The sequence below is a fragment of the Centruroides vittatus genome, unplaced genomic scaffold (assembly GCF_030686945.1).
Source record: "Centruroides vittatus isolate TY-2023 unplaced genomic scaffold, ASM3068694v2 contig_824, whole genome shotgun sequence".
NCBI lineage: Eukaryota > Metazoa > Arthropoda > Arachnida > Scorpiones > Buthidae > Centruroides > Centruroides vittatus.
Window position 1 is genome coordinate 1,116,543 of NW_027122537.1, and position 25,288 is coordinate 1,141,830.

Genomic DNA, 25,288 nt, shown 5'->3' on the forward strand with positions numbered 1-25,288 from the left:
AATAATTTTGTAATTACAAATTTTATAGTTATTATGAAATTAAGATTATACATTACAAGTTATACATAATATATAAAAGAAAGTAAAGTAAATTCAATTAAATATTTAGATAAATTAAATATGACAGATCATTATAAAAGTTTTTTCTTTAATAACTTTATATACCTATATATTTTTTTTAACTTATATACAATATATTTAGTAAAAATATATTATTTCCATGATATATATATTATATAATATATACAATATGGTTTTTCAACTATCAATAATAACATATAATAATCATTGACAAAAATATTCTTAACTTATTATTAATAATGATAAACAGTAAAATCCATTACCAGCAACAGTTTTTATTATTAAAATCTAACATTTTTAGCTGTTCTGATATCCTGTTGATGGTTGCAAGAACAGTGGAAAACATTGATTTTTTATAATAAAAAGTGTTACTGGTAAAGTTTTTTATTGTTTATAGTAATCATTGTCAATTTTTTCTTAAAGCAAATTAATTTTGACGTTGTCATCTCTTACTTATTGAGTATTCAAATTATTTTGAATTGTTCCATCGCCACGACTGATTAAATAACTTTACTTGTTCTATTTCGTGAGGTGTAAAATGTAAAACAGTTGCAATTGCATTAAGCATGTGATGTCTGCTAATACCATCCTTGCATGTTATATATCTCAATACAACATTTTTGAGATATTCCATATTCATTCCTTCACTAGTCTGATTACTTTCGAGACGTTGAATTTTTGAATTTAACGAAACTATTTCATCCATGTACTTTTCTTCTTTAGTAAGTGTCACTTGTTGCAATTCTCTAAGAGCAGATTCTGCTTGGTGTTTTGCACTTCGTAAGTTAGTGATTTCAACATCTTTTCTCGCTAACTCATGAGCATAATGTAATAAATGTCCTTCACTCTTACCACTATGAACACTGTGAGATAACATGCTTGTAAGAGAATCAAGTTCTGATGCAAATTCATCTTCTCTATTTGATTCTTGGTTATTCTGAGATATTTTTGTTCTAATCATTTTCTAGAAAAAATATTAATTATAATTTTAAAATACTTTAAAAGATAATGATTATTAATGCAAAATAAAACAACTTACATTTTCTATTGATATTAATGGGTTTTGTAATTTCAATAACTTAATTTCATTATCTTTTTCTTCAAGTAATAATAATGTTCTTTCTCTTTGTTTCTTTAAATGATTTTCTACGTCATTTAATCGTGATTTATATTCTGTATTCATCTCCATTATATTCTGTTTATGCAATTCTCTCATTTCTTGAATTGTAACTTGGAAAGATTCCTCCTTATTTTTACATTGTTTCTCCATATTTTCCAGTTGAAATCTCAGCATCTGCACTTTTTCTTGAAGGTCTAAATTTTGATTATTTAATAACTGAACTTCTTTTGCATATTCATTATCCTAAAGTAAACATTAAGAACAATTTACTAATAATAAATTTGAATCATAATCCATATTTCCTAGAAACAAAATATATAATATTCTCCTTGATGGTGTAATTGTAATGGCATAAGAGATAATGCAGAGTTATGAAACTTACAGGAAAAATAGAAATTCATAAGTTATGCAAATGATAAAAACTCAGCAGTGAATGGTGGTGCAGGTGGCAACCTGAAAAGGACTAAAAACAACCACATTGGACTGTATTCTATTGTCTTCAATGATGTGAAAAATAGAAAATAAATTAGCCAGGTGCTTACAATATGCCTGAAATATGATGATATAAAGTGTATCACTATTTGGCCTTCACTGAGTTGAACATTATGAAATTGCAAGAAGTATGGATGTCAATACATGCCACTGCAAATTGCTTGACCTGTAATATCAGCACTTGTGCAATGCTGTGTGTTGCAGTGGATTCAAAAACATCCAGGACAACTTGGTGCCTCATATTGGTGTGTGTCACAGATCTCAGAGTGGATGAATTGATATATCAGGAGCATGGCAATATGTGATCCCTTTTGCTACTTCAAAAGAGAGAGTTCACTTACAGCACATAGATGATGCAACTATGTCCACACAAACAAAATTAGAAAACAGTTGTACAGACTGATCTCTAAACCAGATGAACTGCTAAAAGGTTTCATTAACACAGAAACACTGGATAGTATTGGACGTTGGAGTAAAGAAATCGTTCACAAATGAATCTAATTCTGCTTATGTCAGAACCAATGCTTTGACCTAGGCATCGATTCTGCTTAGGTCAGAGAATAATTTGGAGGTGACACCACTGATGCTATACAGAGGTCTTTATTAGGAAAAATTACAGCACTCCAATAACAAGCATAATGTAATGCTATGGTAGAATTTCTCAAACTAGAATTTGCAGATCAGTTTCAGAAGGTATCTAGTAATAAGTTTTTATTTTCCTAAAAATATATTAGTAGAATCACAAGTTTTGAGTATATTATTGGCAGGCTGCAATTTGAAAAAATTGTATCCTATAAATTTCCACTGTCATCTGTGCATTTGTCTGTCTTTCCTTAATTTTGAGAATGGCATTGGATAGATGAAATTTGAGATCAGATATGGAAACCTTAGGGGCAGGAAGCTCTGATTAACTACATAGGAACTTCTGATGCAAACCAGAAGTCACATTATTTCAATTCAAAACTTTTCCCCTGAAAGCAGTTAATAGAGGACCGGCATGACTCCATTGCTAACAGAAAAGTATGATGTACAGGAGCAAGACACTAGTAGTATAATTTGAAGGTGTGAGAGCATATGTTTTAAATTAAATAAATTAAAAATATGATTTAAAATTGCAGCCCAGCATTGTGATGATGTCACAGTAAATAATTGCTTGTTAAAATTATATATACATATCTTACTTTCAATAAATGATGGTCGCATCCATCATAGAGTGTATTCAATTCACATCACTAATTCATGTTATATATACTGTATATATTGATGGCTGGTTAGCCAAGCGGTCAACCTACTACTCTGGGGACCTGGGTTCGAATCTGGACAGGTCGATAAATCCCCAGGAATTTTTCACATTGTGGTCCATTAGGATATGTCAGGCCCCATCTCTCACTACCCGGCCACCCCATTGTGGCCTGGCTAAACCCATAATGGGCTTGCTGAAAGAGGCCCTCTTAGTGCCCACAAGGCACTTATACTGTATATATTTATATAAACATGTATAGTACAGAGATTGGACAAAATAATGTCCAATCTGATACTTGCAACTCTAATGATTTTGGCAGCAATATCTTGATATTTACTGGGACCTAGTCTGACACTCAAAGAAAAGATCACAGTACAATATTATGCTGAAATTTTGAGAATTGATACTATCCCATGGTGAAAGTTTTATTTCCAACTGGAGATGCAGTGTTCCAAGATAACATGCCAGTTCACACTGCCAAATGTGTCCAGTTGTAGTTTGGTGAACATCAGAACAAAGTTCAACAGCTTCCTTGGCTTCCAAAATCACCTGATCTCAACAACATTGAACCATTGTGGGGAATCTTGAGGGCTAAGGTACATAGCAGGTTTCCTTCTCCTCCACAGACACTTTTTGAGCTTGAGAGTCCATTCTTCATGGAAAATGAGGGCACATTTCTTTGGACACTATCCATAATCTTTGTCTATTCTATGTCAGATAAACATTGTACTAAAAGCAAAAGATGGTCCATCCTCATAGTAATAAATATTCAGCTTGGTATCACTGGTATTCACATTATTTTCTCCAACCCCTATATATATAGGCATACACACATACAGATGCAAATATATAGGAATCTACAAACATTTTTTTTAATTTTTGAAAGTGTTCATAAATCTCAGTAATTTGGGAAATGCTATACTATGTCATCATGTATTGTAGATGAACATCCTTCATGCACATTCCAGATCATTTGACGGCATGACAAAATGTCAAATTTGGTTCTAGACCCTCTGATATAATCATTTCTGGAAGATGCTCTCAGCACTATCTTCCAGCAGGACAATGCCTATTCACATGTCGGTCATATTTTCAAGGACATACTGTATGCTGTGGATATGTTGCCATGACCCACAGCCTCTTTGATTTATTGCTGACTGAACATGTACAAGTTGGCCAACAACTCAAGATCATCTTGTCTCCAACCTGAATGTTTTGCATGCTCAAATGAATGTTCTACATGGCATCATACATCTCAAACAGTTATCAAAAATCTTGATGGCATTTTGGCAGTATTTAGCAGCAGATATTGCTGTATATGGCACACACTTGTTATTAAATAAGTGATCCTTTTTGTCATCACTCACGATTATCTTATCATCATTTGCATATCTCAGGTATTGCCCCCCTGCTCTCTCTCTTGTGAATTTCATAACTCTGCTTTTTTCTTTTATAATGTTGAAATTTTACTGTTGAGGCATGTATAAAACAAAAATAAGTAATAAAATGAAGTAACTTATTTTATTGTAATTTACTTATCAGATAACAGACAGTATAAAATAATTAAATAGATATTACTTCATACAATAAAAATATCTTAAAACTTATACAAAAAATGACATTACTTATGACTCAATATGTCACTGAATAGTGTATAAAACTTGCTGTCATACATATTCAGATTTCTTGATTACTACTGTTACTTTCCTGGCTGTTATAACATTATATTGTAAGTATGACACATTTGATCCTCCAGGTTTTTAGAATCTTGATGTTTGAGACCCCTGAACCCAAAAAAGTCAAAAAACTTATACTCAGGATGTTTGGATGTCTGATGTGTGTGTGTGTGTATGTGTATTGGCATCTATTTTATTTAATATCTCAAGATGAAGTAAACATCAAGAAACAAAACTTGTATATAAGGGTCATTAATAATAATAAATTTTGGTGGTTAAAGGTCAAGAGGGTCATACATCATGTCTCAAATGTGGTCAGACTTAATTAAAATTTTACTCATTATTGGCATTTATAATATTTTTAAAAACTCAAATCTACTCTCAAAATTAAGCCTTTGCCATTTTATAATAATTAATAATATGAGATTTTATTACAAAATAACATTTATAACACACTGCCACATACAATTTAACTTTGATCTAATGTGTCTTAGTATTTCTTAAACATAAGTATTTTTTGCCAGGAAAGTTATGCAACTTGTTGCTGAAATTTTTATTTAACACATTAACTACCACCTGTAATATGATATTTTGCGTTTTATCAGGCTAACTGTAATATGATATTTTCCGTATTTTCAGGCCACAATGAGAAAATTTGATATTTAATATTTTATTATGAAATAAATAGAACAGTCATTATATAACAGTCAGTAGAGTGAAGATAAAAAAATATATGATCGATGAATCGTCCGTTCGTATGGCCTCAAACTGGAGACTATAAGACCACGGGCTATTTAATATTAATTACTTTATATGTAACAAAAGAGAATAATTAAACTAGTTTTCGATATTTTTTCCTTTTTTTAACTATTCACTATTAAAAAAAACACTATCAGATATAAAATAGCTTTTTATTAAAAAAACTATGACTGCTAGCGTTCGGACTACTTCATGAGGCCATACGACAGCTGGCAGTTGGACCAACTTTATAGATATTATTTACTTTATATGTAATAAAAGAGAATAATTAAACTAGTTTTTGATTTTTTTTTATTGTTTTAACTATTCACTATTAAAAAAAAACATTATCAGATGAAGTGGTTCGACCGCCGACTGTCGAACCCCTTTATTAGCCTCATGGGGTGGTTCGATGGCAGTCAGAAACCAACTTCATAGACGTCCGTGAGAGGCCACAACTAGGATGTAAAACAATGTCTTACAAAGCCAAGATAATTTAACCTTGAGTGAAACTACATTGGTTATAGCGATGTCGGGCGACGGCCGGTAGTCGGATGGCTCTGTGCAGCCCTAGGCCTGCACGTCAGATGGCCCTGTGAGGCCCTAATTAGTACGTCGGCCGGCATGTCGGATGACAGTTAACTTGTTAAAGATAGATTTAGTAAATGAATAAGATTAACTTGTGAAATAATGTGATAGCTCAATTTTGATAGAATTAATATGATTTTAGTCAAAGATTTTATGCTTAGTTAAGAATCTGCACAACTTTAAAAGGCAACTAAATCAATTTTTCTACATAGGAATAATATATTTTCTTCTCTAATTTGATCAATTTGCCAACCTCTAAATTAAATTTCTTCATATATTTCTTCATTTTTGTTGTTAAATAAGTATTGAGATTTAGTTATTTTTCTTCTTACAAAAATTATTACTTGGTTTTAAAGTTTGTACTTGATTAGCATTTATATTATAACTGGAACTTTTATATGATGAAAAGAAAGGAATAATAATGAAACAAAAAGTAATAAAAACATAAACAAATGCATATATTTTTTTTACGTTTAAATTTAAAAATTATAAACAAAACAAATTTAAACTGTTTTTAAATTCCTAATAGATTAAAAAAAATCTTCAACCTCATAAATTATTTTAAAATTTTTCACACGACATTTACTTCATAATAAATGAAACTGATTGACTGTTAAACTACCTGTGTCATAGAAATAAAGTCAATAGAGCAAAAATTGACTAAAAGCTTAATTAAATCTTACAATTTCAGAAAAAACATTCTGAAAATATTTAAGATATATTTCCATCTAAATAAAACAATTATATTAGTTATTTAAATAAAAAGTATTAAACGAAATGATTGCTGGATTGAATTGGGCTACATTACTACTACTATTAATACTTAAATACCGAGTACATTTGGCACCAGAGATAAGCATTAGACTTCATCTCTTATTAAATTTAATAGTCATATGGTGATTAAATTAATATTTATTGAATAATTTAAAAACTTCTAAATTATTCAATAAAGAAAAGAATTGGCCTGGAGTGGGACTCAAATCTGCAACAGCTACTTACTGTCCAGATGCATTGTCAGTTACACTACCTGGACTTCCATCCGATCCTTCACTTCCCAGACATATTTAACTAGATATAACCATACTATTATTCACAGCACCAATGGAGACGACTAGTGCACATTGCAAGTCATGCTTGTGGTGAGTAACTAGTATGATTATATCTAAATTAAATATGTCTGGAAGTGAAGGAACAGATGGAGGTCCAGGTAGTGTAGCTGACAATGCATCTGCACAGTAAGCAATTGTTGCGTATTCAAGACCCTCTCCAGACCAATTCTTTTTTTCCAGAATTTTCTAAATTATTTAATAAATATTAATTTAATTATAATTATTAAATTTAATAAGAGATGAGTCTAATGCCTTCCTCTAATACCAAATTTATTCAGTATTTAATTATTAATAGTAATGGTAATACAGCCCAATCCAAACCAGCAATTGTTTCATTTTAATATAATTATTGAGCTTTGAGATGTTTATATAAATATAAAGTATTAAGTTAGAAGTTAAAGTAGTATTCTATAAGTGTTAGAAGAACAATTTTAAAAATTCTATAATTAAAATTAGAAAATTCTTGAGAATTTCATAATCCTGCATCTACAGGTGTGTAGGAACACTACCAGTAATTCAACTATCCAAAACTGCAGTTTAATATGTTTATTTTGGTTGATTACATATATAACTAGATGTATTTCAGGCCAACTTACATTTTATGGCCCCTCATCAGTAATTTGTATTGAATCAATTGTCACCTTAAACAAATGAAAGTATGTGGACATGATATGGGACATATTTCACTAATACATACAGCAAATGATACAGACTGATATAGTACATTAGATTATGGATGTTTTCAGAAAACGTCCATAATCTAAATTTATCAAATGCATCTAGTTATGTATGTAATCAACCAAAATAAACATAATTAAATCATAGTTTTGGATCATTGAATTACCAGTAAAGTTCCTATATACCCGCAGATGCAGAATTACAGAATTCTCAAGAATTTTCGAATTGGAATATAGCTGGTATCCCAACAAGAAAGGAAATTCTATAATTACTTTGGAATTCTTATTTTTAACAGCAGATTGTGCTCTGAGTTTATAATTTTCAAACTCCTCTTTTAATTGCTGTAATTCTTCTTGGCATTTCACATGAAGATCTATTTGATTGCCATCATCTTGAGAAAAAAATGCTGGAATTAAAAAGTATTTTATTACTTACATTATTATATTTTTAGATATCATAAAGCAGCATTTTAAATAATCTAAAATAATACTTCTGAGACTGCATATAACTTAATAGATAAACACTCACTCGAAAACCTTTAAACCTTTTTCTTCTTGAGAAAGGTCTTTTAACAAGACCGAAAACGTTTGAAGTTAACAAATTTGGCTGCATGGTTAAAGGTTTTCAAGTAAGTGTTTATCTAAAATAATACAATTTATTATTAATTAATTATATTATTTTAAATAATAATTAATTATTTAAGAATAACTGTTAATTTAGACAATAATTTAAGCTAAAAATTTCAATCAATAAACTATAATTGCTTATGAATAAAAGTGTTTACAAATTAATTATTAATTGGTTATAGTTGGTGTTGTGGTTGTTATAAATTAATATCACAATAATATTAAGACTTATAATTTGAATTTCTAGATTACAGTAGTAATAAAAATCAATAAAAGTAAGTTTATACCTCCTAAATCAATTGGTCTTTCTGATCTTTGGTTAGCTACTTTTAATAATTTTTTCAATTTAATTATTTTCTTCATTAAAGTTTGAACATCCAAATTTGAATCATCATCAGTTTCTAATGAATTTTCAATTTCTCCAGCAATTGTTCTTGTTAGGGCAACTTTTTCAGAATCAAGTTGCATGATACGTTCCTATATAAAAATTTTTATTTTACAAAGTTAGAAATAGTTATGAGGAAATAATGACAAAAATTTTAACCTTCAATTTTTGAATTGCTGTCTGGTCTTGCTGCTGAAGCCTGTCATAATTTCCTACCATTTGGGATAATTCTGACAAACGAGCTTCTAAATTTGCAATTCGTTCTTCACTGACTACTGCCAAATTTCTTAATTTATCTTCAGCTTCGTTGGCACGTTTCTGCTCTTGTTCCACAGCCCTATTATGCTGTGTCTAAGTTAAAAAATATATATATATATATATAAATTTAATAAAATAAGTATTTAATATAATTAAATTATTAAACATATTTAAAGTGATACATAAATATTTCAGAATATTTCATAAGTCATTGAATATAAACCTTTTCCACAGTATGTCTTCCCATTGGGGCTCACATGCAATATTGCCTCACCAGCATACACATAAGTGTTTATTGCTCTGTATTTATTTATTTTTTTTATTACAAATTAAATGATACTGACAAAGTTTGAAAATATGAAGCAAAATATATCTACGTACAGCACTTTGCACAAATAAAATGGGTAATATCTATACATAGTGTACAATCAGGAATTTATTCCTTCTGAATAAAGTTATAATAATGTAAGTTAAAAAATGTTTTCCATATTTTCACAAACAGTAAACATCAATGTAAAATTTGAGCTTGTTTTGAATTACATAAAACAATTGATGTTTGGTTCTGACTCTGTCAATCCCACAGTCAGAGCTATGGCTTTCACTTGAGTTACAAGGCCACTATTCTTCCCTACCATAGCTGCAGCACCATCGATGCATAAATCTATACAATCAATCCAAATCAAGCCTTTAGAACAGACAAATTTGTTACGTAAGTGAATGTGTCTTTGCCTGAAGTTGTTGTTCGGATCATTTTACAAAACACTAACCCTTCTCTTATATGTTGCAACATAAATCTTTGACACTGTTTTACTTGTTGAATTAACTGCATTTTCAAATCCATAGCCAAGTCATTGATTTGCTGTGAAACTGTATTATTTGACAGTGGACTAGTTCATAATGCCTTTACAGCTCCCTCTCCATTCATAACGCAACACATTTTTAAAACTGCCGGAAGCAACAAATTCTCAACAATTGTGTGTGATTTCTTACATTTAGCAATTTTCATAGTCACTACATAAGCTTTCAATGTTTTCTGCAATACTGTGGCTTCTTTTGACATTACAATCTTCTTCCATTTCAATTCCATCTCTTTTCAAACAAAAAACTCACAATCCTTGTGTACATAATTTTCATGCATTGTTTCCAGATATCTTTTAAGCTTTGCAAGTTTTTAAGTCTGTCATTGGCAAAAACTTGAAAACAAATGACACTCGAGCTGTTGAATGCTGAATTTGCTATGAAAACATGATAATCTGAACTTGATATAACTTATTAAATAATAAACAAATATCAAGCAATGGGATCGGTTATTGTATACGTTAAAAACAATAATCTTTAAAAAATTTGTAAATTTTTGATATAACTTGTGTTGTATTGCCTGCATTTTTTCTATCCTTTATCATGGGCCATACTTGCATTGTCCTACTACTATTATTAGATTCACTTTGGTCTGCAGATTCTGCACTGCTCATAGTTCTCTTAATATAGTGGTCCATTCTAAATTTGAAGACAATTGGTTTAGTTTAGTTAGCAGATTAAGGAAAATATATGGTGACAGTCTCAACAAGCATTATTTATCAATGAAGAAAACAAATAAGAGAGTGATCGAAAAACACCATGAGCTTGGGAAGAACTATCACATTGTGTTTGTCTGTTTTTATCCTTATACACTCACTTGTCAGTCATAAACTGAATAGACCTCCAATGGCCAAGCAGTTCCGTTCCCTGAACACTGGGAGTTCGGTTGTAGGTTTGCGCCTCGCCAGGATGGACTGGCCACATGGAGTTTTCCGAGTTTTCTCCACATCTGTAACACCTGAATAGGGGCCAGTTATCCTTACAAAGACCTCCTAGAAAGCATTCTCCCTAGGCTGATCACCCAAGTGTTGCATTGCTGTAACTTAACTAAACAAACAAACAGAATAGCATTGCGTGCATCAGCTTGCACCTCCACCACCAGTTGGGAATCACTGAATTAATGACAAATCACTAAATGACAATAATCATTTTTCAGATATTTATTGTAACACAAATCTGTATGCTAGTTATTTAGCATTTTGGACTATCACACCTCTCCAGCAGAAGGTTACAAAACCTTTCTCCATGAGATCCAATACACTTGTTTTGTATATAAGCATGTAAAATGTCCAGCTTGAATTATTACATCCAATAGTACATAAAACTGGTGATTACAGCTATTCAAAAGTGATTCATTATACTATTTTTCCTTCAAATGCTTAAAAAGCACTAATATCAAAGTTTTATACACCCACCAAATAAACCATCACCAGTTCATAACCAAACAGAAAAAATTCTTGCTACAAACGTTTTCATCTATATGTAATAGAATCCTCAGGTATTGACGATATTGAACTAACGGTTAGTAGAATTGAATGTTTTCAAAAGTTCCGATTAACTGCATAATTTGAATACATTGCATTAAAATTTAAAATATGTGAAATATTTGAAACATATCCAAATTAAATCAATTAATTTCACATAGATCATGACCCAGTTTTTTAAAAATTTATTGAAGATTGCTTCGTCGGCCAAGTCCTATCGTAAATCTGTTCTAAAACTTTGCAGAACATCAGCTAAATTAAACTTTTTTTTGTAAGTGTAGGGATTTGAAAGTATTCCCTCCATCATTCTACTACATTAGACTCTCTCCTGAGTATCATATGTTGGACACTATAATAAGAAATTTATGTCTGAAAAAAGCGATTAGATTGGCCAGAAGTCGATGTTATTCACTACTCAGGGAGATTATACATTGGGAAAATACCTTGTACCAACAGAACCCTGATGTCTTAATTGCCACCAATGCAAAAATTACTTGATGGGCAAACACCCTGGAGAAAAAACTTCGAAATAAACATGAAAACAAATTGAGATGGATTACGAGTTCTCGGAAAATTGAGAGTGACATCCATTTGATTTCTGTGCAGACTTTTTGTTTACGCAGTCTTATATTTAAATTTTCTTATCATTAAAATGACTGTAATAATTCTGAATTTTTATTTTTATTTATGAGTCTGTTTCTGATTTCTGATAAATACTATTAAATTTAAATTCTTCATTATTTATATCTGATTTTTAAATTTATGAATATCTTTTTTAATTATTAAATCTAAATTTGATTATAACTTAAAAATAAAATAAAGTGAGGTTGTAATACTTTTAAATCTGCCATTTCTTGTCTTAATTCAATGAGAATAGGAGAAGGTTCGTTCACTTTAATTTCTGATGCTTTCAATCTGTCATTTAATTCTGATAAATGGTGTTTGAGTTCCATTATACGTTTTTCATATTCTTCAATCCTTTTATCTGTTGTTTTAGATTTTTCAGCAAGACGTTCAGCATCTTCTAACTAAACATTAAAAATAGAATAAAAATCAGTAAGAAAATTAACATTAAAAGTTGATTTTCAAATACTACAATTAGAAAGTTTTAATTGTATATATTTAAAAGCAAAAACACACACATTATTTACATAGATGTAATTAAATATATGTCAAAATATTAAACGATTACTCTTACAACTTTGTCCTAATAAATATTCCTTATTGGTTAATACATATATAAATTTTTCCAATCAAAAGTGCTATTGGTGTAAATCAGAAAACTTTTCTATACTTCATCTGTTGATAGACTGTACAGCTATCAAAAAATATTGTCAGAAATACCAAATAACAGAAATACCTGGCATGAACCATGATTTAAATTATGTGTTAAGAATCAGAGATTTATCAAAAAATGATAGGTATAAACTAAATAACTTGTTTACCCAGATTACCAATATATTTAATAATAATGTTATAAATTAATATTTAGTTAATGATATTCAACTATAACTTCTTTTATGTATAATTTTTTCTATCTCTGTTAAAATTATATGTTATATTAAAATAACATAAAATGTATAACAAGCTATTACAGACTTTTTTCATGTATAAAATAACCCCCCTGTAACAAAGACTTTTTCCTTAGTACAATAAAGCTTTGATTGATTGATGTAATAGCAAGGTTGAGGCCGAAGTGTTAAACACGAAAACGTGTACGTCGGACGTTCAGCGCCGTCTTCCTATAAGCCTAGATGTTTGACACTAGCGTTTGAAATGTTGAGCATGATTCCACTAACTTTCCAAACACCATTGTCAAACTTCTAGGCTTACAGGTAAGCGGCGCTGAATGTCCGACGTACACGTTTTCACGTTTAAAACTTTGGCCTCAACCTTGCTAATATATGTCAAAAGCTTGCACACAAAAACAAATGATTACACATTTATATACCATACTATACATACACACTACAGATTTTACACAACTAGAACAGTTAGAAAATAACACACAAAATACACAGATAAAATAATTCGTCACATCAGACCAGACACCATATTAACTGGCAAACAAATTCACATACACCATAGATATATCCATTGTAAATTCCTCACAACATATAGGGCTAAAATATCAACATTGATAAAATCAATAATTACATAGTAGTAAGTACTAAAGTATAACAATGAAGTATTTATTGTGTCTGTAATCCTCAATTATATGAGTATCATAATACATATACTATCCAAAGATTTGTAAACAATTAGGCTTTAATCACAATATTTATACCACACTGCTGAAAAAAGTAATATTAAATACAGATCACATAGCCAAAAACTTCTTAAACAAAGATACATGCATTAACAATATGTAAACTTGATAAAATAGTTGCTTTTAGTAACAACGCTTTGACTTCAATCTGGCATTGCACTTGATAACAATATCACATTTACATCACCATCACAGCAACAATATTATTATTATTATTATTATTCCTCACATATATAATGAGTTTTTATACAGAAAACAAGAAACATGATTACATAAAATAAACCCTTGCAAACAAAAATAGTACACTACTAATCTTACCAGTGGTGTGCCATCATTGAAAGCAGTGGAAGCGCCGCTTCCACCTTCCAATGACCTTCCCTTGTAGTTTCTAAAATATAAATTTTCATATTTTAACGTACTTTGAATTAATTAAAATTAATATTTTATTATAACTGCATTATCTATCTTATTACAAATTTCTATACTACATGTGAAAAAAACGATAAGATTGCTATTGTATATTCGAATATCAATGGCGGAATGGAAGCGCTTACGAGACAGCTTTCAAGGCGAGAATAACTGAATGGTGTAAAGCAGCCAGAGGGCATTGGTGCATGAGCTTTACAGAGCACCAACCTCACTCGGTTTAGTTGATGGAAGCTACACACGTGTAACACTTCTAACGATTCTATCCTTTAGCCACTGGGTAGGGAGCTATCTGACTAAGTGAATTGTTTAAGATTTAAAAAGTAAAGAGTATTCAATGTTATTTTTATGTACGTTTTTTTGGAAAATTATATTTGATTATAATTTTCTTTTAATTATACTGTAATTATATTGACAGATTTTCAGACATAAAATCTTTAGAATTTTTAGCACTTTTAGATGTTAATAATTTTAATATTATGAAAAAAAATTTTTCCAAGCGTGTTTCAATTCTTTAAATTAAGTAAATTTTATGGGATTTATCTAAATTACGTAGTGAATCGCAATACTTATACAGTATTCGTGTCCGGACTATATCTCAAACATAAAACATATTATAATTAATGTCGATCCGAACAAAGACATACTAAAAGAATTATATGATTTAATATCATTAATATTTATGGTACCATCTACCGGTGGGTCTGCTGAGCACAATTTTTCGACCACGAAGCAAATTCATACATTGGCCAGGAACACTCGGTCGGAGGAAAAATTGTTGTCGCTAGCGTTGCTTTCGATAGAAAAAGAGCTTTTAAATATGTTGATGGAGTCGACGACCAGCGACTTTTATGATAAAGTAATTAAAGACTTTGCAGAAAAAAATCGCCGAATAGAGTTAGTTTATAAAAAATTAAAAAAACAAGTTTTTCTATCATTGTTTGTATCGTATCAATTTGTATTATGTATGTATTATTTGTATTTTAGAACTAAAATACATAAATTGTTTATTTTTGTCATTTCCAGTATTTGTTTAAAACTTTTATGGAAATGTCATGTACCGGACAGGTCTGACCCATCACGAAAGATGCGAAAAAACAATTAATTTAGAGAAAAATTTATAAAACATAGATAAAAGTCGTTTGTAGTCGGACACCTGTTGTTTATAACAAACCACGAGGCAGAAACCATAAATTGCAAAAGGAAGTCATCCTATGATCGGTGGAAGATCGAATTCGTCTTCGATTTTGACTTTTCTCCCGCTCCAGGTTAGAGTCTCCTTACGCTTAGTAACGAGGGACCAACCACTCGGGAAGCGTGATTGAGGGAGAACGACCAATCAAAATAGATGAAAGAAAGAATGGAGATTGATATGATTTCTGACAATTGAGGACACCTGGCACTTGGTTAATGTTCTGAATAACCAAAACGCCGTGTGTCAACGCGCAAAAGAAAAAAAAAAAGTACAATTTCTCGTCTATTGTGCCAACCTGTAACCCGTGCCACTTCGGACTTAGACCGTGTCCCCGACGCCAACAGAGGAAGTCTCCCCGTGCCCTACAGACTTGTCGATGCCACTGTCCCTTCGATCAGCCATCAAAGAACCACATTGACACCCAGGATGTCCGAACGGCTGATTGTCCTAAAGCAAACTATTTTGTACATAGTATATGTTTATTTTATGTTTCTTTTTTGTCGGTTTTTGTCAGGTACGTCTCTTCCGCCACCATGCACGTATGAATGGACCCTCGGCCATCACTGACGGGCAATTAACTGATTGCCCCTGGATGTCGGCTTCTTACAGAAACACAGCTTCCCTATCATCAAATGTCACGGCACGCCACTGAATCTTACACAACAGTGATCTGGATCTAATGCAATACACAAAACTCATGAACAGCATCAGGCAACCTTGGATTCAGAAGGATCTCCACAGTGGGTACCCTAACAATCTCTGCTAGGAACATATTGACAGAACTGCATCAAACTGCTGGCTGACTCATGGATGCCTCTTTGGAGACACAGAAGGGTTTATAATTGTCATACAAGACCAGGTCATAAATACAAGAAACTACAAGAAGAAAATATTTGCAGATCAAATTGTTGGAAAAACAACATCAAGTATGAAACTATACAACACATTACTGTGGATTGCAAGCTTTTAACACAAACTGACTTCTTAAATTGACCTAGCCAAATAACAAATATAATACATCAAAAGCTTGCATACAAACACAAACTATTACAAAACCAGAAAGCTGAGCTATAATCAAAGACAAAACAATCCATTACAACAGACCAGACATCATACTCATTGGCAAACAAAACAAAATCACATACATTATAGATGTAGCTGTACCAAACACCCACCACTACAAAATACATACACAAAAAAATACTCAGAACTTGGCCATGAAGTAAAGCATTTGTGGAAAGTGGATGGGTACATATTGTGCCAATAGTCCTTTTTTGAACAGATGTCAGACCACACAAAAGTCTGAAAACATTGTGGCTTCACAATAGAACATACATCACAATACAGAAATCTGCCATACTAAGCACATATCACCTAGTCAAAATTCTTAACACAGACGCATACATGAACAGTACTAAATAAAACATGTTTTCTGTAGTTTTGCCTCGACTTTGGTCTGGCATAGTACTAGGAACCAGTAAACTGTATATGCCATGTAACATATACTTCATCAACACCATAATAATAAGACTAGAATTATTACTCTTCATAACATCTTTCAAATACTTTCTTATAGTTTTATAAAAATATATACAGCAAAAACTGCTTAGGCGACTACCTGCATTCGACAGGCACCTGTCAAAACGAGCAAAAATTTCTGGCACAGAATAGTTTATGCATAGAGTCTTCGTATAAGTTACCTGTATTAAACAACCACCTGTGTAACGCAACCGCGGGCATCGATTTTTGATCCGAAACAACATACAACAATTGTAATAAAAGTGACCACTTTCGCAAACATATCTGGTCTAAACTATTGTTCAAACCTATCTCAACAACGTTTCCCCCTCCTAATATAATGAATTAGTCTAAACTCTTGTTTGAACCCATCTCGGACACTTCTCCCACCTCTGAAATTAGGTGCAGGTGTTAATGAATTAGTCTAGCAACAAAGGAAATTCATGTTTGTTCAAAATTGTCCGAAAAATGAAAGAAATGCAAAGTGCCGTCGTGGAAAAGTTATCAGAGAAAGTGAAAAGTTTAACTGTGGGAAATGCAATTTATTTTACCATAGGCCTACAGTATTTTCTTTAGGGATATAAAATGTTGTACATGATACAATTAATCAGCTGACCTCATCGTTTGATAAAATTTCTTTTTTTTTGAAGCTCATATACAATACATGTTTGATAAATAGTTTCTGTAACAACCTGCCTTATTTCCGCGATATTTTTAGAAAAATAATATCCAAGTAATTTTTGCACACAAAATATTCAAAAAACAATAAACTCAGGGTTAACACAAAAATCAGTTTTACAGGCAACCTTCCTTTTTTGATTCCACAATTGTCATTGATGTAATGAAATTGTATTATGACAAGAAATAATAAAATTGTTTTATTATTAATTGATGATTTTTTATTGTACTTAAGAAAATATTAAATATTAAAAAAAATACAGTATTTTTAAAGTTAAAATAAGATTAAACTAATGAAAACCGAAACCAAAGTGGTGGAGAGATAACACGCGCTTCTATATTAATGACGTAATACACGTAACTGAGGAGCAAATGATAAGAACAAAGTTGAATTAATTAAGTCGGAAAAAGGAAAGTGTGCATTATAATCAAGAAAATGCGAATACTGTATTAATCTTTAAAATACTGGTATTAAATCTGTCTTATATTATAAAATCACGATGATTTCTGTTAATCAAGTTATCAGATAAGAATATCAATATATCTCTATCGTTAAAAAAATTTGCTTATTTTTGCTCACATTGAGCTTTGCTTAGTAGATATGGCTAAAAGCCATATCTACTAAGTAAAATATGTGCGGAAATATGGTATTACAGCACACCACCTGTATTGGACCACCATTTGTCTAAAAGACCACTTTTTGAAGGAACCATGGGTGGTTGCCATAGACAGGTTTTACTGTATATTATATATATATATTATATATATATATATATAAGTTAAAGAATTATCATTACCTTTAATTCCAATTGTTCTTTTCTATTTCGTTCTTCTGAAAGTAAATGTTGAAGTTCCCTTAACATTACTGCATGATCTCGTTGTTCTCGTTCTCTATCTTGTTGTAATTCTCTGATACGCAATTTTAACTAGAATATATATAAAATAAATATTCAAATTAAATATTAGATATGAATTTTTATTTATAAATTGGTATCTTAAGAAACTTAATATAAAAAAATTTATTTAAAAATTTTCATTCAATCAGACATATTGTCAATACAGTAGAGAGTCGTTTATCCGAACGCTTTTCAGTCGGACTGTGTCATGCTGAATCGAACGTTTTTGATACTAGATTTACTTCTAAAGTATAATTTTCATGTTTTTATATTCTTCAATATATTTATTTTGTTTGTACAAAATAAAGAAATAATTTTTAATGATACAATAGCCTCGATTATTATTATAAAAATTTTCGTTAGGCTTAAAATCGACGAAAATTCAACACGAAGCGACACACAACGGAGAAAAATTTGAACATTGGACAGGTTAATATATTTTTTCATACATAATTGGTTATCCGAACAAATCACTAATCTGAACAACCCCAGTCCCCAATTGATTCGGATTAACGACTCTACTGTACTACTGAATCATTAATAAAAATCTGTATTATACAGAGTTTCCTATACAGAGAAACCCTGGTTATTGCAATTAATGTTGCTAGGAAAAAACAGTGAAATAAAACTGTAATAATCAATAAGAACAACATATGGGAAACAGGAGACTGTTGCAAAGAATTTTCCAAAATTATGATTAAAACTTTAAATATTAAATATTACAACAGATATTCATTTATGTACATTCTGTAAAGGAAGAAGGTAATAAATGCAGCTCTTAGTTTTAAAACATTATTGTTAAACAACAATATTGTTATTTTATTGAGAAATACTGAGGAAACTTTCTGTGTTTCCTCATTTCTTTTTCTCTTGGTACAGAACTCAATAACAAAAAAACAGCACTTCCTGTTTCTCAGTACACATTATCTATTTCAGTTAATCCTAGATCCAATTGCATAATTTCTTCTACAGTAACGTTAACTTCAGAGTCAAATCATTGAAAATCATTTGCACATTCAGGAATAAGATTTTGCCAAAGCTTTTTTTGTTAGTTACCATAACTTCTCTCCATGCTTCATTGATGTTTTCAAGATAATTTTTTTATGCTAAAATTTTCTCAAAATTCTATCAAAGATTCTTCCGTTGTTATTTTAATTGCTTTAAATGTTAAAATCATCCCCCGATCTATAGGCTAGAGTAATGAAGTCATATTGGACAGTAAAAAAAGTGACCATATTGTAAAGTTTCCCTGTATGGTTAAGGTGAACTTGAGTGGTATTGGCAACCTTTGTAACTATAATATGCACAGACAATTTAACCCAAAACTTGTTTTTACTTTTTATATTTTTATTTTTATAATATAATATATGTTTAAACTCACAAGATTGGAAGTTGTAATACTGACAAATACAGATATACACAAAAGATTGGATTTTATACAGATCAGACTGATGAAGGGCTATGCCCAAAATGCATAGCTGACAGAAAAACTGGCAATAAGATACTTCTAAAAGAGTAATCATCTTATTCCTCATATGATTAGTTTCAAACAGCAAAGTTACAACTAGTGGATACTGCTATTTATCATTGAAAACATTAATTTGACATTAAATGCTCCTTTTGAATGTCTATAATAAATGAGTTAAACTTTCAAAGACTCATTTCAGTGCCCACACTCCTACATACTCACTCACATTACTCATCCATCCTGATTTCAGGGCAAATAATTCTCTCCCGTCAGCATCCCACACAATAATTCAATTCAATACAAATTGTTATTAAACTCAGAATATTAATTTAAAATTTGCTTTATGATCAAGTTTAAGAAAACTGTATAATTGAAAATGAGTTTCTTTTTTAAACATGGTATGTATTACCATGTTTACAGTATCATTACAGTATCATATAATATAATACATACCATGGTAATACATTTGCATATAACAACTTATTTCTAGATTAATTCTAGAAAAAGTTACTATATGATAAATTCAATTTATTACTTATCATTTCAGAGATAATATATTTTATATGTATTAAAGATATATCTGGACTTAAAGAGAAAAATCTTATTTTGCAAGTATTTAAATTGTATCTACCTGTTGAATTTGCTTATTTAACTGTTCTTTTTCTTCACAAAAATCTATTCTTTGTTTGTCCAATTTTTCAGAAATTTCAACTTTTTCTTGCTAATAAAAATGTATTTTGAAAATGACTGAAACTATAAATAAAATTTTTCATTTTTCATAGTTACCATTAAACTTTTTCTGTCTGCTATAAAACTAGCTTCAATGCGAGATTTTTCAGCTGTAAGAGTGGCTAAAGAAGTACTTAAAGTTTTAATTTGATGATGTAAATCATTAAAATATTCTTCATTTGACTGAATAGCCTGAAAAATTTTAACAAAATTTAGTAGTATTTTATTTTATCATTTATAACATAGTTTCAAATTATAAACCTACATCAGATGATTCAGCTTTTGAACTGTTTTGATCTGAACTGATAGAACTTTTTTCTCTTTCTGTTTCATTTCTGCAGGATTGATCTGAAGTTAAAACTTTTAAACTGGATTCCAAAGCTTCCTTTTCAGATAGTAATCCTTTATATGCTCTAACAGTATCTAAAATAATTTTAAAATATAAATTTTTATTCATAATAGACAATACTTTTATAAATGATTAAAATTATAAAATTATTTAAAGTCAGAATTAACTTTAATTAAGAAAAATAATATACACAAAAAGATAAGAAAAGAATATATTTAAAAATAATTCAATTCATCTTTGCTACCCTTCGAATTCCCCTTAAATCCAGTAAATATATTCAGTGATAATACATGAAATTTTATTAGATTATTACAACACTATAAATGAACAATCTTCTATAGAAGTTTAAAGGCTATACATAAATAAATGGTAAACTTATTAGAATAGCAGAAACAGAACTGAAAGTTGAAGTGGATTAACGAATGTTTTACTCTTTGCATAGTATAAAAATAAAGTCTATGGATTTTCTGTTACTTAATTTATGTAAAAAAAAAATTGATGTATTGATGAATAGAACTTGTTTTATTTAAAGAAAATCCATGTGTAAGACTCAAATTTGCATTACTCTTTCAATGCTTCAAACTAATTACGCCTTGATGATAATTGTTATTGTGAATATTGCAATGCTTTTGAGGAGTTGAAAGGGTAATGATTTATTGTCCTCTCAGGTATACAATGTTAATGAAACTGGGTTATTGAGGTGTTGCCTACCAAAGTCCACCTTAGCTAGAAATAATGAAAAATCTGCTGAAGGATTTAAACAAAATTAGAACAAAATTACAGTGCTTGTGTGCAAATACTTCTGGTACACATAGACTTAAACTTTTGATCTTAGAAAAGTCTAAGAAGCCAAGGGGATTTAAAAACTTGAGAAGTTTGACAGTATGCTTAAATGACATCTTCAAAAACTGGTTTTTCCATATTTTTGTTCCTTCCATCAGAGTTTGAAAAAAAAAGGACTTTTCCAAGACAGCAAAGTCATTTTTCCTGTTTGCAAGCTTGTATATGGAAACATATTTCCAGATTATAATTAAATCAATAATTTTCCTACTTTAAAATTTAAATATAGTGTAATTCTTAATAAATGTTTATTTTATTTCTTAAATATAATTTATTTTAATTGGATTATTAATAAGATAATCCATATTATTATTTATAACAATAATAATTCTTACCACTTAATCGACTTTTATATCGATTTAACTTTACATCTTGTTCTTCTATTATTGAAATTAATTCAGCTTTATTATATTTTTCCATTCTGAATTTCTTTATTTCTAAACAAAATGTAATTCAATTCTTAATACATAATTATAAAACATTTACTACTATTTATTATTTTTACATTTCTAAACTATAAATAAATAAAATTATATATTTTTAAGTGACAAACTATATGTAATACAAACAGCCATATATTAGCATTTAAATTTAATAAGTTGAGAAATTAAGAACAAAACTTAATTTTAAATATATTAATTGTTAGTAGTAGTAGTAAATAGAAATTTATATAGAAATCTACTTAATTTAATTTGATAACATTTCAATTCATTTGATTTGATAACATTTCAATCATCATAAAGCATATAATTAAATATTACATTTGCTCCAACCACTGCTGAATTATTGGGCTTCTTCAAAGTTAATAATGCATATCTTTATTTCCACAAACCACAGATTTTTTTAAGTATAAAATTGAAATGTAAATGATTTAAGCTTTGACATTATATATGATTATATTTTAAAAATTTATTAAAAATCTATTTTGTTGTATTGAAACATACTATATTTAAAAAGATATGATAAATTTATACAGATTTCTTTAGAAATTATTTGTTTTTCTGAATTTGCTTTATATATATTGCAGTGTTATGTGAATCCACACTACACGAAACAAAAGACTAATGCAAAACATAGGGTTACGTTCCAGAAGTTAACAAAAGTATACTATTCTTTTTCATTACAAAGAGAAATAAGTTAATTAAAGCAATCAATAATTTATTTCCAATAAATAATTAACTAACAAGCATAATTAAAAGTACTGTTAATATTAATTTTAATTAAATGAGGGTGTTTTCTTTTTTCAAAGTATCATTGTCATCTCAGCTTTTTTGTTGGTCTAGATCAGAAATATCAGCAACATCTTCCATTTTTTATTTTTATCATAACTTCCTTTGGATAACAAAATAAAAATATGTTACTAATTGATAATTTGTTCTAGCAGGTCGTGTTTATTTAGTCAAGTACCAAGAGACTTTTTTCAGAATTTGTGCTCGAATACCAAATTGTTCCAGTTTGAAACAGTTCAAGTACCACCACATTTCAATTTTACCAACAATTACTTAGTTACATTTAAAAAAGGTTAATAACACCTACCTAAAAATGTTTAAACAAACTTTACTAAATATGAAGATTAATCTATAAAAACAAACAACAGTGACAGTCTTAGAAGCTAAAGTCTGAAAGCAACGATGATGACACCCAGTCGATAGGAAAGCTAGGACAAGGAAGAAAAAACTCTACTATCAGTTTTCATTAAAGTAAACCTGACAAAAGCCACAAAACAAATTTTAAATTTCAATATTCTAAAATCCACAGGAAAATTTAAGACAACACGTGTGCTTACTTGTATAAAAAAGTTATCAAATAACAAAGTTTACACTTAAAAATTATGAAATTTTGTACAGAGCATTTCTAAAACTGTGTTAGAGTAAAACCGAAAGTCGCACGGTACGGGGACGTCCCCAATTTTCAAATCACACGGTAAAAGTACCGTGTGGTACGAGGGATACCCGTAATTATAGCTTCTTCAAAAAAATATTTAAAGCATTATGAAAACGTAACTTATTTTAAGTCAATTTTCCAAATAACTAATCAATAGGAAAATTTTAAGAATTATCAAGAGAAAAATATTTCAGAGTTTTACAATAGAATTTAATAAAGAATACTTAAAAAGATTACCTTTACTTTACTCAATAACAAAATAGAGATTTTTATGCATGCATTTATTTCATGCTAACAGATTAATTTTCACTTACAGTATATATTTATAGTTGCAAAAATTATCATTATGTTATTAAACTATAATACAATAATAATTATAATTTACAAATATAACAGAACTTTATTAAAACTGAATGATCCAAATTAATACTGTTAACACACATTGCAAAGTAACCAGGATAAGATATAAGAATATTAAATCAGTTAAGAAAAATTAAGCTTAAGCTAATTAATATAATTAAAGAAATCGATTAACCTAAATTTTAATATTTTTCATATTTTTTCTCTGTACATCAGTGTATTTGTTTAGCTTTGAAAATAATCCACTTTCGGCGACATTCGCCATGTTTACGTCAACAAGTTACATTCTGTTGAAAGGAAAATCTACCAAAAAAAAAAAAAAAAAAAAAAAAAAAAATGTATATATATATATATGTTTTTTAGAGGAAAAATTCTTTCCTACAAAATAAAAATAAATAATAACATTTTTAATTATTTATAAATATAACGGAATCGAATGCCATCGTTATGATTAGGGTTTCTCAACCGGGATCCCGGTTGTTTTATAACCCGGGAAATATCACGGGAAATCCCGCAAATTTCTTAAAAGTTCACTTTTTTCTTATTTTATGTTAAGGTTGTGAAAATTTTGCCAATAGAAAGTATAATTAACTCATAAACTGTCAGAGTACAGTACATTTGTATTTATTAATTTTAAACATACTTATTAGTTTTTTTTTATTTTTCCTCGTTGTGGCATGTCACAAATGGTCAATAATCAACATGCAGCATATTTGTGGCAGGATTCTGAAAATTCTTTACTTGTCTGAACCTGTAATATCTGGAATAATTGCGCGTGCGCTGTCTTAATTGTTTACCATGCCCAATAGCTTCAATAACTGCGTAACGCCAGGTTGTGCAAATTGGGCAAGGATACAAACTAGTATGAAGTCTGCAAATGTGAAGTTTTTCTTCATAAACCTTAATTTTAAAGCCAAACGAATTGCCGAATTATCGGGCTATAAGCTGGATGCCGCTATTAAAGCAGCCGAGGCAGACAAATCAAGAATACTAGAGAGTAAAAGAAGTACTGTACTACAATCTCGAAAACGAACTAGAAATCTTCCAGGCTACAGGTGAAAAGACACATAACATCTGTCTTCTCTTAAATGCATTAAAGACGATTCCATTCACATCAATTGAATCGGAAAGGGCATTCTCAATAGCAGGACTTTTCATTACTAAAATAAGAATCAGATCGAGTGATCTGAGTATCGACCATCTTTGCTTTTTAAAATCTTATAAAAATTTACAATAATATTTTGTGTTGTGTTTTATTTAAAAAATGAAAATTACCTTTTAGTTATAAGTTTGATCTAAGTTCATTTGTTTTTTATTTTTTTAAATTTTCAACTCAATTC

At 29.7% G+C, this 25,288-nt stretch overlaps 1 protein-coding gene across 1 annotated transcript; it reads right to left on the bottom strand.

Moving 5' to 3' along the window:
- Nucleotides 1-143: 143 nt before the first annotated feature.
- GCC88 (GRIP and coiled-coil domain containing 88 kDa) lies at nt 144-24,220 on the bottom strand. Its single transcript, XM_067278854.1, has 12 exons — nt 24,124-24,220; nt 22,040-22,141; nt 20,781-20,938; nt 20,573-20,707; nt 20,418-20,507; nt 18,220-18,348; nt 12,173-12,364; nt 8,896-9,087; nt 8,639-8,828; nt 7,998-8,131; nt 1,121-1,444; nt 144-1,045 (listed from the first exon to the last, which is right to left on the bottom strand). The coding sequence occupies exons 2-12, from the start codon at nt 22,122-22,124 to the stop codon at nt 551-553; spliced, it is 2,124 nt and encodes a 707-aa protein (XP_067134955.1). The 5' UTR covers nt 22,125-22,141; nt 24,124-24,220; the 3' UTR covers nt 144-550.
- Nucleotides 24,221-25,288: the final 1,068 nt, after the last annotated feature.